General features: G+C 39.8%; 1 protein-coding gene across 1 annotated transcript; it reads left to right on the forward strand.

The window, feature by feature from the left end:
* Positions 1-63: 63 nt before the first annotated feature.
* Positions 64-5,398, forward strand: LOC115569267 (transcription regulator protein BACH1-like). Its single transcript, XM_030397288.1, has 5 exons — positions 64-209; positions 1,382-1,639; positions 2,315-3,481; positions 3,565-3,771; positions 4,198-5,398. Exons 2-5 carry the CDS (start codon positions 1,400-1,402, stop codon positions 4,582-4,584), a joined length of 2,001 nt encoding a protein of 666 aa, XP_030253148.1. The 5' UTR covers positions 64-209; positions 1,382-1,399; the 3' UTR covers positions 4,585-5,398.
* Positions 5,399-11,525: the final 6,127 nt, after the last annotated feature.

Genomic DNA, 11,525 nt, shown 5'->3' on the forward strand with positions numbered 1-11,525 from the left:
GTAATGAAATGCTTCACAATGGAAAAAAGTTTCTCCTGTCTTCTTGTGTGCTGGATTTCTCTTTGACTGAGCATGCGCAGTAAGTGCTAACACAGCTTCTGGTCCCATTTGTCACATGACGAGGGGAAAGTCTGGCTCCGGATGGCCAGAAACGTCTTCTCTCTAACCCAAAATTTACCAATGGCAGAGTTACCAAGCTGACATGGCAGGTCAGTGAACCTTTGGCCGTTTAAAAGGACTTTTAAAAACAGTAGAGTCATTGTTTCTAAAGGTTGGAAATTTTAAGGCAAAAACAGGAAGGAACGGTCGTGTGTAGTAACGGTTAGCAGTCTGGCCTAGCTTAAAGCCTTCCCGTTTTGATATTATTGACCATTATGTAACATGTTGATTAAAACGTTGTCAGTCATTGGTATCGTAATGTTCTTGTCCTTGTTTTCGATGTGTTTCGTTACGCCTCCGTCAGGCCCAGCTGGGTAACGTTAACTTGGCTAATCATGAATCAGCATTTTAAACTTGCCCAAGTTAAGGAGTATAAACATCAACTAACAAGATAAATATGTCCTCGCTGCAGCTATATTAGGACGATACTGATCATAACGGTTAGCTGTCAAGCTAATCCTTTATCGTAGCCATCAGCTGTGACATATGTCAGCTACACCATCGGTATTTCTCTTCTGCTAAAGTTAGAAGCAAGTGGACGTCGTCCCTAAAGTCGAGACCCCACAAGAAGTGGCTTGTAATAATAATCAGTTATTCTAATGTTATAATGTATTTTTATGATTAAATTGTATTGTGTGCGTTTAGGTAACACTTACGTTGTCATTTGTTGCCCGTGTAGTGAAAAGGCAAACTCAAGTTTCTTGCATAAGGACAGGTCATTTGACTGTCCGGTGACCTTATCCGCAGCCCACTACAATAGTTGAGGTGAAAAGACAGTAAAACGAGGTCACTTGTGGTGGTTTTATAAAATCATGAAGCTCCCTCTTTATGTTTTGAGTATTTCAGTAATGCCAAGAAGATGTCAGATGACATATTTGAGATGTTCATTTAGAGTATCAGTGTAAAAAAAGTCCTTGTTGGATCATTAATAATAAGACAACACTGTCAGTTAATCATTACTCAAAATCTGCCCATCTGTTACACAAATATCTTGTTTCAGCCTACAAACAAACTAAAACCTTATGATTTTTAGTTTACTATCATTGAGTAAAGATAACAAGAGAGTACTTACATTTGAGAAAAAATAATGAATTATCAGGCTTGTTACCAGTTAATTTTGTCTTGTCAGTTGACTAATCAAAGTGGTCTATTCTGGCAAACTGCATTGTGATTGTAAAAGGTTTGTTTTTTTTTAATCTTTATTTCTCTCTCCGTCTCGCAGGCTGAGCTTGTAATAACCATGTCGCAGCACGCCCCTCGCTCGTCAGTCTTCACCTTTCAGTCTGCAGTGCACAGTGCTCATGTTCTCCAGTGTCTAAATGAGCAGAGGCAGCAAGACATCCTGTGTGATGTGACGGTGGTGGTGGGGAACAGGAGTTTTCGGGCACATTGCTCTGTCTTGGCTTCCTGCAGCGACTACTTTCACAGCCGGGTTACCAATGTCACCACACAGAATCCCATCATCACCCTGTCTGATGAGGTCAGTGTCCTGCTGTTCAACTGAAGGGGTTTAAAAAGAAAAACGGACACTGCAAATTATTTGATTTGTGCATTAATGTATTGTTAGTTACAGCCATCTCACCAATAAAATGGTTTCAACAAAAAATAGTTACCAGTGTATGCCTTTGTTGAATTCAGTTTCTCTATTTCAAATATATGTGTGATCAAAATTGGAAGTATGGCACATATGTACTTGATCATATCAGTTGTCAGGATATCAATACATTTACACTCAGAAATCCTTAATAAGCACATTTTTAATAATTCACTTTTTCGCTTCTTAAAAGAAAGAAACTTAACCACACGTCTTTATTTTTTACCAGATGTATTTAGCTTGCTGTGCATTTGTAAATCACAAGGTCTGTGACTATAATGCATGTGTCGGACCTGCAGACTGCAATGTAGCATTATGCTATTTGGAGCTTTGTTCTTTTTCGATGACAGTGTTAGTACACACTCAGCTTTATATTTTAGTATGTCATATGTTTCAATAGCAGTTTTATGACGCTTTAAATCAGGTATGAAAATGTCCTGTAGATCTGACCTTGTTCCCTTATTAGATGGTCACCTTTCTATTATGGTAACGTTGTAGTGATTTAAAGCGGTGTGATTTTTGTTGTACCATAACAATTTGCCATATTTATTTTCCCTACAGGTGACCGCTGAGGGTTTTGAACCTTTGCTTCAATTTGCCTACACATCAAAGCTGCCCTTCACCAAAGAAAACATTCATGCCATTCACAGCAGTGCTGAGTTTTTGGGATTTCATAACTTGGAGTCAGCTTGCTTTGATTTTCTCATCCCAAAGTTTTCTGAGGGCAAAAGAACCTCACAGGAGGTCAGGCGTAGAGCCTGTTGTCGGAGCCGGGATGCCAGTGCCAGCTTTGGCTCCAGTGTGGAGAGCAGCCAACCAAAATCATTTGAGTCACACAGCTCAGTGCTTTCAAGAGGTGATGAACAAAGAGACTTCCCATCACAGTGTCCTCAGACCTCACAGGGTCAGACAGACAGCAGGGAAGAACACTTCTGTTTGGAGAACTGTGGCCCACAAATGACCCCCTTATCTCTGGAGTTATCCGCAAATGGTGTGTGTCCCATGTTGTCTTTGTCATGCCCAGACTCCGACAAAGCAGATCATCCCTCGCAGTTCTGCGAAAGAGACATTTTAGAGATGGGAGATGTGTGTAGTCAGAGTGAGTTGAGTTTGGCAGACTGTGGCTTACCCTGTGAGCTGTCAACCCCAGGGGATGTGAATCCGCCAGAACTCATTGATCCAGCCAGTGGCGATGTTAAACAGACTGTAGAGACACTTGGTGCTGAAACAAACTGTAACCCCCATTCATGTCCACTCAACACATCAGGGGCTGGAGACTGCAGTGAGTTATTAAATCAGACTGAAGTTGGCCTTGAACAGAGGATGGCAGGTGATCTCTCAGACCCTACACTAACTGCCCTAAGCCACGAAGAGGGATTTGGGGAGAGGAGCAGCGTGGAGAGAGAGGTGGCTGAACATCTGGCAAAGGGATTTTGGCCTGATCTATGCCCATCTCAGGCTCAACCCCTCCCCCTGGATCCCATGGACCAAAACAACCTGGCAAAAGCATCAGACTTTCATTGGCTGAAGCAGCTGGACCTGAGTTCCAGTGTAGGAGACTGTCCCTTCCTCAAAGACCTTGACGCAGGTGATGACCCGGCTCCACGCACTGACAGCCTGTCCCAGTCAGAGAAGAGCCCCTACATGTCTTCCTCGCTCAACTCTGGGGACGACTCAGATCTGGACACAGATGGAGACACTGAGGCCAACAACAAAAGGGCCGCAGAGGTAATTGTAATTCACAGCTGATGTTTGGTTATTGACAGTTTAAGATGTTAGGTAAAATAAATCCTCAACTGTATATTCTACAGATTCAGCTCCCATTCCCAGTGGACCAGATCTCCACGCTGAGCCGGAGTGCCTTCCAGCAGCTCCTGAGACACCATCAATTGACTCAAGATCAGCTGGAGTTTGTCCACGACGTCCGCCGACGAAGTAAAAACCGTGATGCTGCACAGCGCTGCCGAAAGAGAAAACTAGACAGCATACAGCAACTAGAATGTGAAATCAAAAAATTGGTAAGTTGTCTTTACTACCTGGTATTCTTAACATGCCATCAAAACATAAGATTGAATTTAGTGTCTTTTTTTACTGAGCTACAAATGCATATTGTCCTTAACTGTCATCTAGTGGTGACCAGTGTGCACTGCAGCTATGCAGACAAGTACTTTTGTTCTCCTGAACAAGTTCTCAGCACAGACCTCACCCGTCCCTTTACCTCTTGTCCATTTGACATAAGAAAACAAAAGTGTTTTTGTACCAAAGGTCATTATGCTAGGTATATTACATTAAGCTGACGACACAACTGCACTCTAACTGTATGAAGCTGACAATACTACTTATTTCCTTCACTTAGTGACACTTTAACCCTTTCTACAATAAAGTTTTTGTTCAAAAAAAGCATATACCCTGAAAAGGTATCCTTACTGTCTTTCTCTGCACAGAAAACCGAGAAAGAACGGCTGCTGCAGGAGCAAAGTGAGCTGGAACATAACCTGGAGGAGACGCGGCAGAGTCTTGGCGGGTTATGTAAGAGTGTCAACATCGAGTCGGGCTCTGATCAGGACCACTTGCAACTTCTTGCCAAGCTCTCCACATCAGACTTGTCCTTCTCTTCCGCTAGCCTTGTGGGTAAAGATGAGGAGGCCCACATTTCTATTGAAATGGTAAGTTCTTCATCAGAGTGTGACCCAAGCAAGTCACAAACAGGCTCGGTTCAAACTGCTACGCCAGAGGCCGGTACACAAACAGAGGAGGCTGGTTCTCCACAGAGTTGCCCTGAGTCTGCTTCTCTGCTCAATGCCTGTCTGGACATGAACAATGTACTGTAATCCCCTTTTGGGATAAATATGCTTTCCTGTGTATTTCACTGAATGACTTTCTGGCTGATATCTGTATGTTAAAGTGACATAGACGTATGTCAGATTTCCTTCGCTGTATTTCTAATATGCATTTCACTGTAGTAAACACAGAATCCAGGATTCATCATTTTAAAGGTGCAGACAATTTTCAGGTAATTCTCTAAATGTTTCAATTTGTAAATTATGAGGACGCTTCTTAAAATTGAGTTTGTTTTTCTCAGGGAAACTCATAACCCGACGTTTGATGTGTTTTGATGGCCAAAATAATTCTTACTGCACACCCGACCCCCAATAAGGTTTTCCTTTCATTGTAGGCTTATTCGTCTCTCATTATATTCTTCACACATACTGTATTATTACATTATGCTGTTTCTTTGATTAAATATGCACAGCACTAACATAATTTTTTAACTTTAACAGTAGATAATGAGGTATTATTACAGCTAACACAAGTTCTCAACAGCATAATTTGAATGCCAGTGGATAGTTGGAATGAATGTTTGAGACGGACTGGAATGGTTCCAGCATGTCTGAAAGTGTTACAGGGGAACATAAGAAGTTATGTTATTTGCTGCAAAACGTGCCTTATGCAGTAGTCTAGGATGAATAGAGACAGATAAAGGCAATCTTTGTATATTCTTGTCTCATGCACTGTTGCACATTAACCCAGAGCCCATTTTGATGGCATTCTCTCTTATGTTTAGGTCTGTCTTAATGTTGAGTATTTTTTTTATTAAATGCTTTCATCGAATACAGATTTAAATAAACAAAGTTTTGTTACCAATTCTGTGTTTTATTTCAACTAGCAAGAAGTAGGAATATCTCCTCCCTTTGATGCCACACAGTGCCACAGTTTGGCCAGTAGATGGAAGCACAACTCTATTTACCTCGCAAGCTATGCTGACCCTTAATTGACCATCAAGAACACCATAATATAGTATACGGTTTTTCCTTGGACATCAACACTTAAAGTTGCAGAATTGAGCCATAAACTCCAGTAAAGATAAACTTGAAACAGCCTGGGGTGTTCAGTCAACACTGATAGACACAATACAGCTAAGATAGAAAATAGGTACTGAGTTCTTGAATGAGGAAGAGGAAGTATGGATTGAGACAACTGATAGTATAAGTATATGCTATTACAACTGTTAGTATTTAACTGTTGAACCTGAACAGCTGTCTATGGATTTAAAAGATCTTTTTTAAGATTGGAATTAATTAGGGTTGAAATTTAAGGCAGAGTCAGATGAGGCTGATAAATGACCTAAGCTATGTAAAGAGTGTAGGTACCCAGAGGCTCTGCAGACAGGAAATTAGAAAAAGTAAGGTTTGCGTGATAGCCATCAAAGTAGATGTAGGACAGAGGCTCTCTCAGTGAAATCATATACGTCATGTTCCAGACTTGTAAATCAGTTAAGTATAAAATACAAAGTTTAATGCTTTGCATTTCTTAAATTGTAAATCATTGTATTTGCCATTTAAACAAAGGTAACTGTGCAGCCTCACATGCTGCCTTCACTTTCTTTTTTTAACCCTTAATGTCATGGAACACACTTATTTTATTCACAAAGGTACACATTGATGTTTAGTAGGATGCAGACTGGGCACACGGAGGAAGCCATTCAGTCAACAGTAAACCAGTTCTAGACATATAAAAAAGAAAAGAAAAGTAAGTTACCTGAGCTTTTGTATTGCCCAAACAAACAGAAGATATAAAACATAATGTAATTGCAGTTGTAACATTCATTGCTTTTATTTTGACTAACTGCAGCAGATATTCCTCACTTGAAAAATGAGATGTTGCAGATACCGACATGTGGGGCGGGTTACACTGGCTGGTTGTCATTCATAGGAAAATGTAACACAAAGAACTTTAAAATAAATCACAGATACAAGAAAAAAGCTACTGATGCTCCCATCTGACAAAGAAAACACTGCTTTAGCCACTAACATGGCACGTGTTGGGCTGCTCTCCGAAGACATTTTAATGACAACTTTTGTGAAACAATCTGTATCATCCTCATCGGCTTTAAAAGTAGTCATTCTGTTTGGTGTTTCATAATATCCGTTTGACCCTAACTCTTGCATCAGTGCATCCTAGTTCTTATATGGAATTTGCATTGTTTTTAGCATATTGGTGCACATGTCATCTCGGCTCAAAGCACAAGACGGACCAAGTTAATTACAAACAAGAAAAACAAAAAGAGTTTTTGTACACAGTCAGTAAAATTTCGTCTGTAATGGAAAGCACCGAAACGTCATAAAATCTATGGGCTTTGATCATCCGCTTGATGGGCTGTGTCAGCAAACTAGAGTAAGGATTTGTTAGAGTTCACAGAGCCATAATGTGAACTGCCACTGGTCTGACTACTCCAACTTATTTCAGAGCGGTGAGGATCTTGTATTGCACTCGGTCAAGCAAAATGGTGTTAAACAGAACAACCATTCAAGGGAGGCTCTTTGAAAATGAAGAAGCTATTTTGAGAATGGTGTTGTTTGTCTTCTGATATGAATTGCTACATCCCTCAGTGGCGGACTGGCCTTATTGTCTTGTGTTCTCCCAAATAGCTACTGCATCACTTGGGGACAATGAAAGAAAAAGCAATCTCATCGTGTTTTCTTGAGAACAATCCTCAAGGTTAAAGGGGTAATAACATCAGAAACCCTGAAGCAACTAATAAAAGTCATACCTATCTTTGAGAAGTGAACTAATACTGTCGGTGTCTGTTCACAGTGACACACAAAGCTGCAAATCTAAACTCAACAAGTGGTGTTGCATCTAAAAGTCAAAAGGATTAGATGATAATGCCACAGAGATAAGATATCATCTCCCTGTGCTGCCATGACACATGTAGAAAATCCTCAAGTTGATGTTTGTCAAAGCTGGCATCACCTACAAATACCAAAGCATTATATCAGTTGAACCCATTTCTAAAGTTCCTCCAAAAATTAGGATTCTTCCCCAGTCTTTTATGCACAGTTTGGATTTTGGAGCATTGTAGCGCAGAAAACTAAGATTATCCTCTTTTGCTAGCTACACAGGAAGAGAAACTTGATTTGAGAAGGAGGCAGCTGTGCAGCATGGCAAGGTCAGAGGCCCATAATCCGCGGCCTCATTCATGCGAGATTAAAAACCTGCTCTGAGTTCTGATTAAGAACGCAGGGTTAGAAGATTAAAGACCAGCAAACAAAATGAAAGCAGTTTAAGCCCAATCCTGGAATTCATCAGAATACCAAAACCTTAAACTGTCATTACAACGTGAGATTAATGCAAAGCCCCCTTGAACTCTGTCTCTGTCTTGATATGTCTTCTGTGTCAGAGCCTATATTTCCTTTTTTTTACCAAAAATCTGAATGATCTTTCACGTCGTCATGTGTCATTTCACTCCGTCTCCCCTTCTTGGATTTCTTTCTCTCATTGAAACTATAATTTTTTAAATCATAATGAAACAATGGCAGTATGAATTGTCAATAAAATAACCCTTTATTTGTTCTCGTTATCTTTTGTAACATAACGCATGGTTTTATTTTTTTCAAAAGGTTTATGCCCCTGTTACCTCCTATCTCACATTGATTCCTGTCATTATCCCCTGACAGACAGACTCCACAGTACTTAGGTAGCAAGGATTAAGAAACAGGAGGCCAGGGGGAAAACAAGGATTAGAAATTAAAACATCTGGCAGAGAATATATATGCTAATAAAACTGACAAACGCTATTGAGTGGACTAGCTGAGTGGACTTTTCCGGCAGACTAACACTATTCTTCAAGTGGATGCCACAGATACAAATGTTATCTAGTAGGTCAAGCAGCAACGGTCACAAGATTGTGGTTCCTGAGATAACTTTTCAATAACCACTTTCAATTTGAGATGAACACAACTTGTCCCGAGAAGCACACAATCCAATTGTTAGAACATCAGATCAATGTCCTTGAAGAAATCCTTGATATGATAATATTGGTCTTCACCTCAGTAAACGCCAGATGATAGATTGACGTGTGAATTAGCTTTCAAATTCCGTCTTGTTTTCTGTTTAACATCATATCGTACATTAATAAGAACAGTGGCACTGCAGTGACTCCTGTCATTGACCCCTGAATGCGCAACTAAGAAATGGAAATCCATATACTTTAGGGCTTTTCTTTAGCAGGGGTCAAAATCTTAGAGAAAGACCAACATAGACACAATACTTGTGTAATCAATCACAGCATAAGGTCCATGACCTTCTTGCAACACAGCATAATCATCTTATAAGCTGTTGAGCTACTGTATCCTAACTGATTACACGCTGCAGTTGCTATGAACTTCATTTTGGGGGTAGCGCTGCAAAGGGGGCTGTATCCCATTGACAGGATTATATAAATGAGGACCATAATACTGTAATCTCCCAGAGAAATGAGAGAAGCCAGGGGACATGACGACCCCAGCTAGCTAGCACCCTGGTCTACAACTGTCAGATTGACAAACAGCTGGTTGTACAGTGACAGATTACATTCACACTTGTTTTCTTGTCCTATTAGTCCTCACTGTGTTGCGTTTATAACGCTAGGAGCAGTGAAGTGCTTTTCAGAACTTGATCTGTCGAAGAAGTCATACAGTATCAGAGAACGACTACATAACCAGTCATGGGGAAATTGTCAGAATTTATCAGTGTCAACAGCTGACTGGAAAAGCAAGAATGATGTTTGCAATCCTGCCAAGTACATTGGTTTTTAATTAACTTTGCTGTTAGAGTTGTGTGAGTCAGAGTCAGCAGAGTCTCTTTTTTTTGCAGCTTAGAAGTGCAGAAAAAAATCCCCAAAGTTTGAAGAAAGCCATCATCATTCGAAAGAAGTCACATCCTGTAGGTTAATCATGCATTTAATGTGAGCTGGTGTTGAGAGAGCACAATGGAAAGAATCTTCGAATGTTTGTCCATATTATAACTGGCAGCTGGACTGTCAGCGTCAGATATGGTCAAAAGATGACCAGATAACTTCAATTCAGTTGAAGCACTTGTGTTGGTGGTTGAAAGTGCTGCACTATGAACAGTTTATAACATTTTTAACAAGGATACAGGATTTATATTTATGAATAAATCTATATTAGTGAATAGAACAACACTTTGCAATCCTGCCTTGTCTTCTGAATTTGTCTCTTCATTGTTCTGTGACAAAAAATACCCAGGTCCAAGAAATCAACTGTAAAAGGGAGATATGTTGCCTATTGTAGAATCAAAGTGTGGTTTCAAAGAGGAAAAACACCTGTCGGGTCAGAATCATTAGACTTAGATACTTCTTCACTTCACCTCTTCACAGCAGAGGTGAGGTTGATTGTAATCTTCTGTCATCTTCCTCCTGATTTTTTGATGAGTCCCGATTTCATGTCAAAATGACTTGTATGCGTCTGCTTTTGTTGTTTGCGGTCAATTTATATGTGATGTATGTGATCGGAACCGAGCCCAGGCATTAAAAATAATTGTATGAAATAGAAGTCTCTTCACCGATGATCTCGTTTGCTGTAGCAGGTCATTTATAATTATCAGAGGTATCAAGAGACTTTTTCATGAACACTTAAAAGTTCCTCACAGTCACTTTAAATCTTACTTTCAATTGTGGCCACAACACTTTAACCCGAACTTATGAATATTAAAATCTGTTCTCCAGTAATACAAATGAGCTGATTAAGACTGCAATGTTATAATGCTCTTACTGGTGATGTTTTGCTAACAACAAGTAACACTAACATTGGATTCTCATTAATCTTTTGGGCTTTCCCACCAAAACTGATGTTACTTTGAAGCAACAGTATCCGTATGATGCAAGAAATATCTCAAAAGTCACAGTTTCGATTTGCTCATTGACTCAGTGTAGGTATGTAAAACACACATCTTTCAAAAACATAGTGATTACAAATTGAGGTAATGATTATAATTTAGCAATCCCACTCAACTGTCCATAGAATTATTTCAAACCTTAAATTCTGTCACATCATCTTTAATGTGACACAAATCCTATAATGCAGAGACAAAACAAGCAAGGCTCAGTGTTACTTGTCAGATTTTGGGGGGGAGAAGAATTTAATTACATCTGCAGGATTTTCTAATCTGTGAGACGGCGCCTGTACACTTTTGAACCAGGAGTGTTTAATATGTTTTTTGTAATCCACCACCTAATGAGGATGTTATTTACAAGCCTAAGCCTGAGTGAAGTGAATGCAGGCCTGATCGGAGCAGGCGTAGAGAAAAGGTGTTTCAGGGACAGAAGCAGCTACCGTTGAGCTAACAGCATGCGTCATCAGCCAAAATGATGACTGAAGTGACCACCAGTTATAACACTGAATCCAGCGGCTTTCACTCTATATCCTAACTGCTCTAGGATTAGATGCTATACATTATGTGCATTGGTAAACAATTTTTATGACTTTAAATGCTTGACTGGATGCACAGTTTCACACGATTGTGAATGAATACGGATGGGGATTTGCAATTGCATAACAGTTGGTTCGTCTGAAGGACATCTACTGTACGTATGCCAAAAATAAGACCTTGGTGAGGTATAGTGTAGTATGTATGCATACAAAAATAGTATGTATAATAAAGTAGATTTTCTATCGTGCAGGCCAACAACAATGACAAGTAAACCTGAGGTTACTTAACTCATAACCCCTGCTCTCTGACAACCCTGGAGAAGTGTCTAATGGAAACTGTTTTGCAGAAATTACCAAAAACAAATGATGAAAATAGAACTGAAAAGTACCACAACAATCAAATATGTAAAATGGTACAGCCACAGTTTCAAAGATATACTACACGATCCAGATCTTCTTGATGTAACCTGATATTAAAAAGCTTGTGACAGCATCTCCGTCCAGTAAAGGTAAATGTTGCACTGATGAGAGAGTGAGCAATCAAAACCAAAACATCCAGAAAA

The sequence above is a fragment of the Sparus aurata genome, chromosome 2 (genome assembly GCF_900880675.1).
Source record: "Sparus aurata chromosome 2, fSpaAur1.1, whole genome shotgun sequence".
NCBI lineage: Eukaryota > Metazoa > Chordata > Actinopteri > Spariformes > Sparidae > Sparus > Sparus aurata.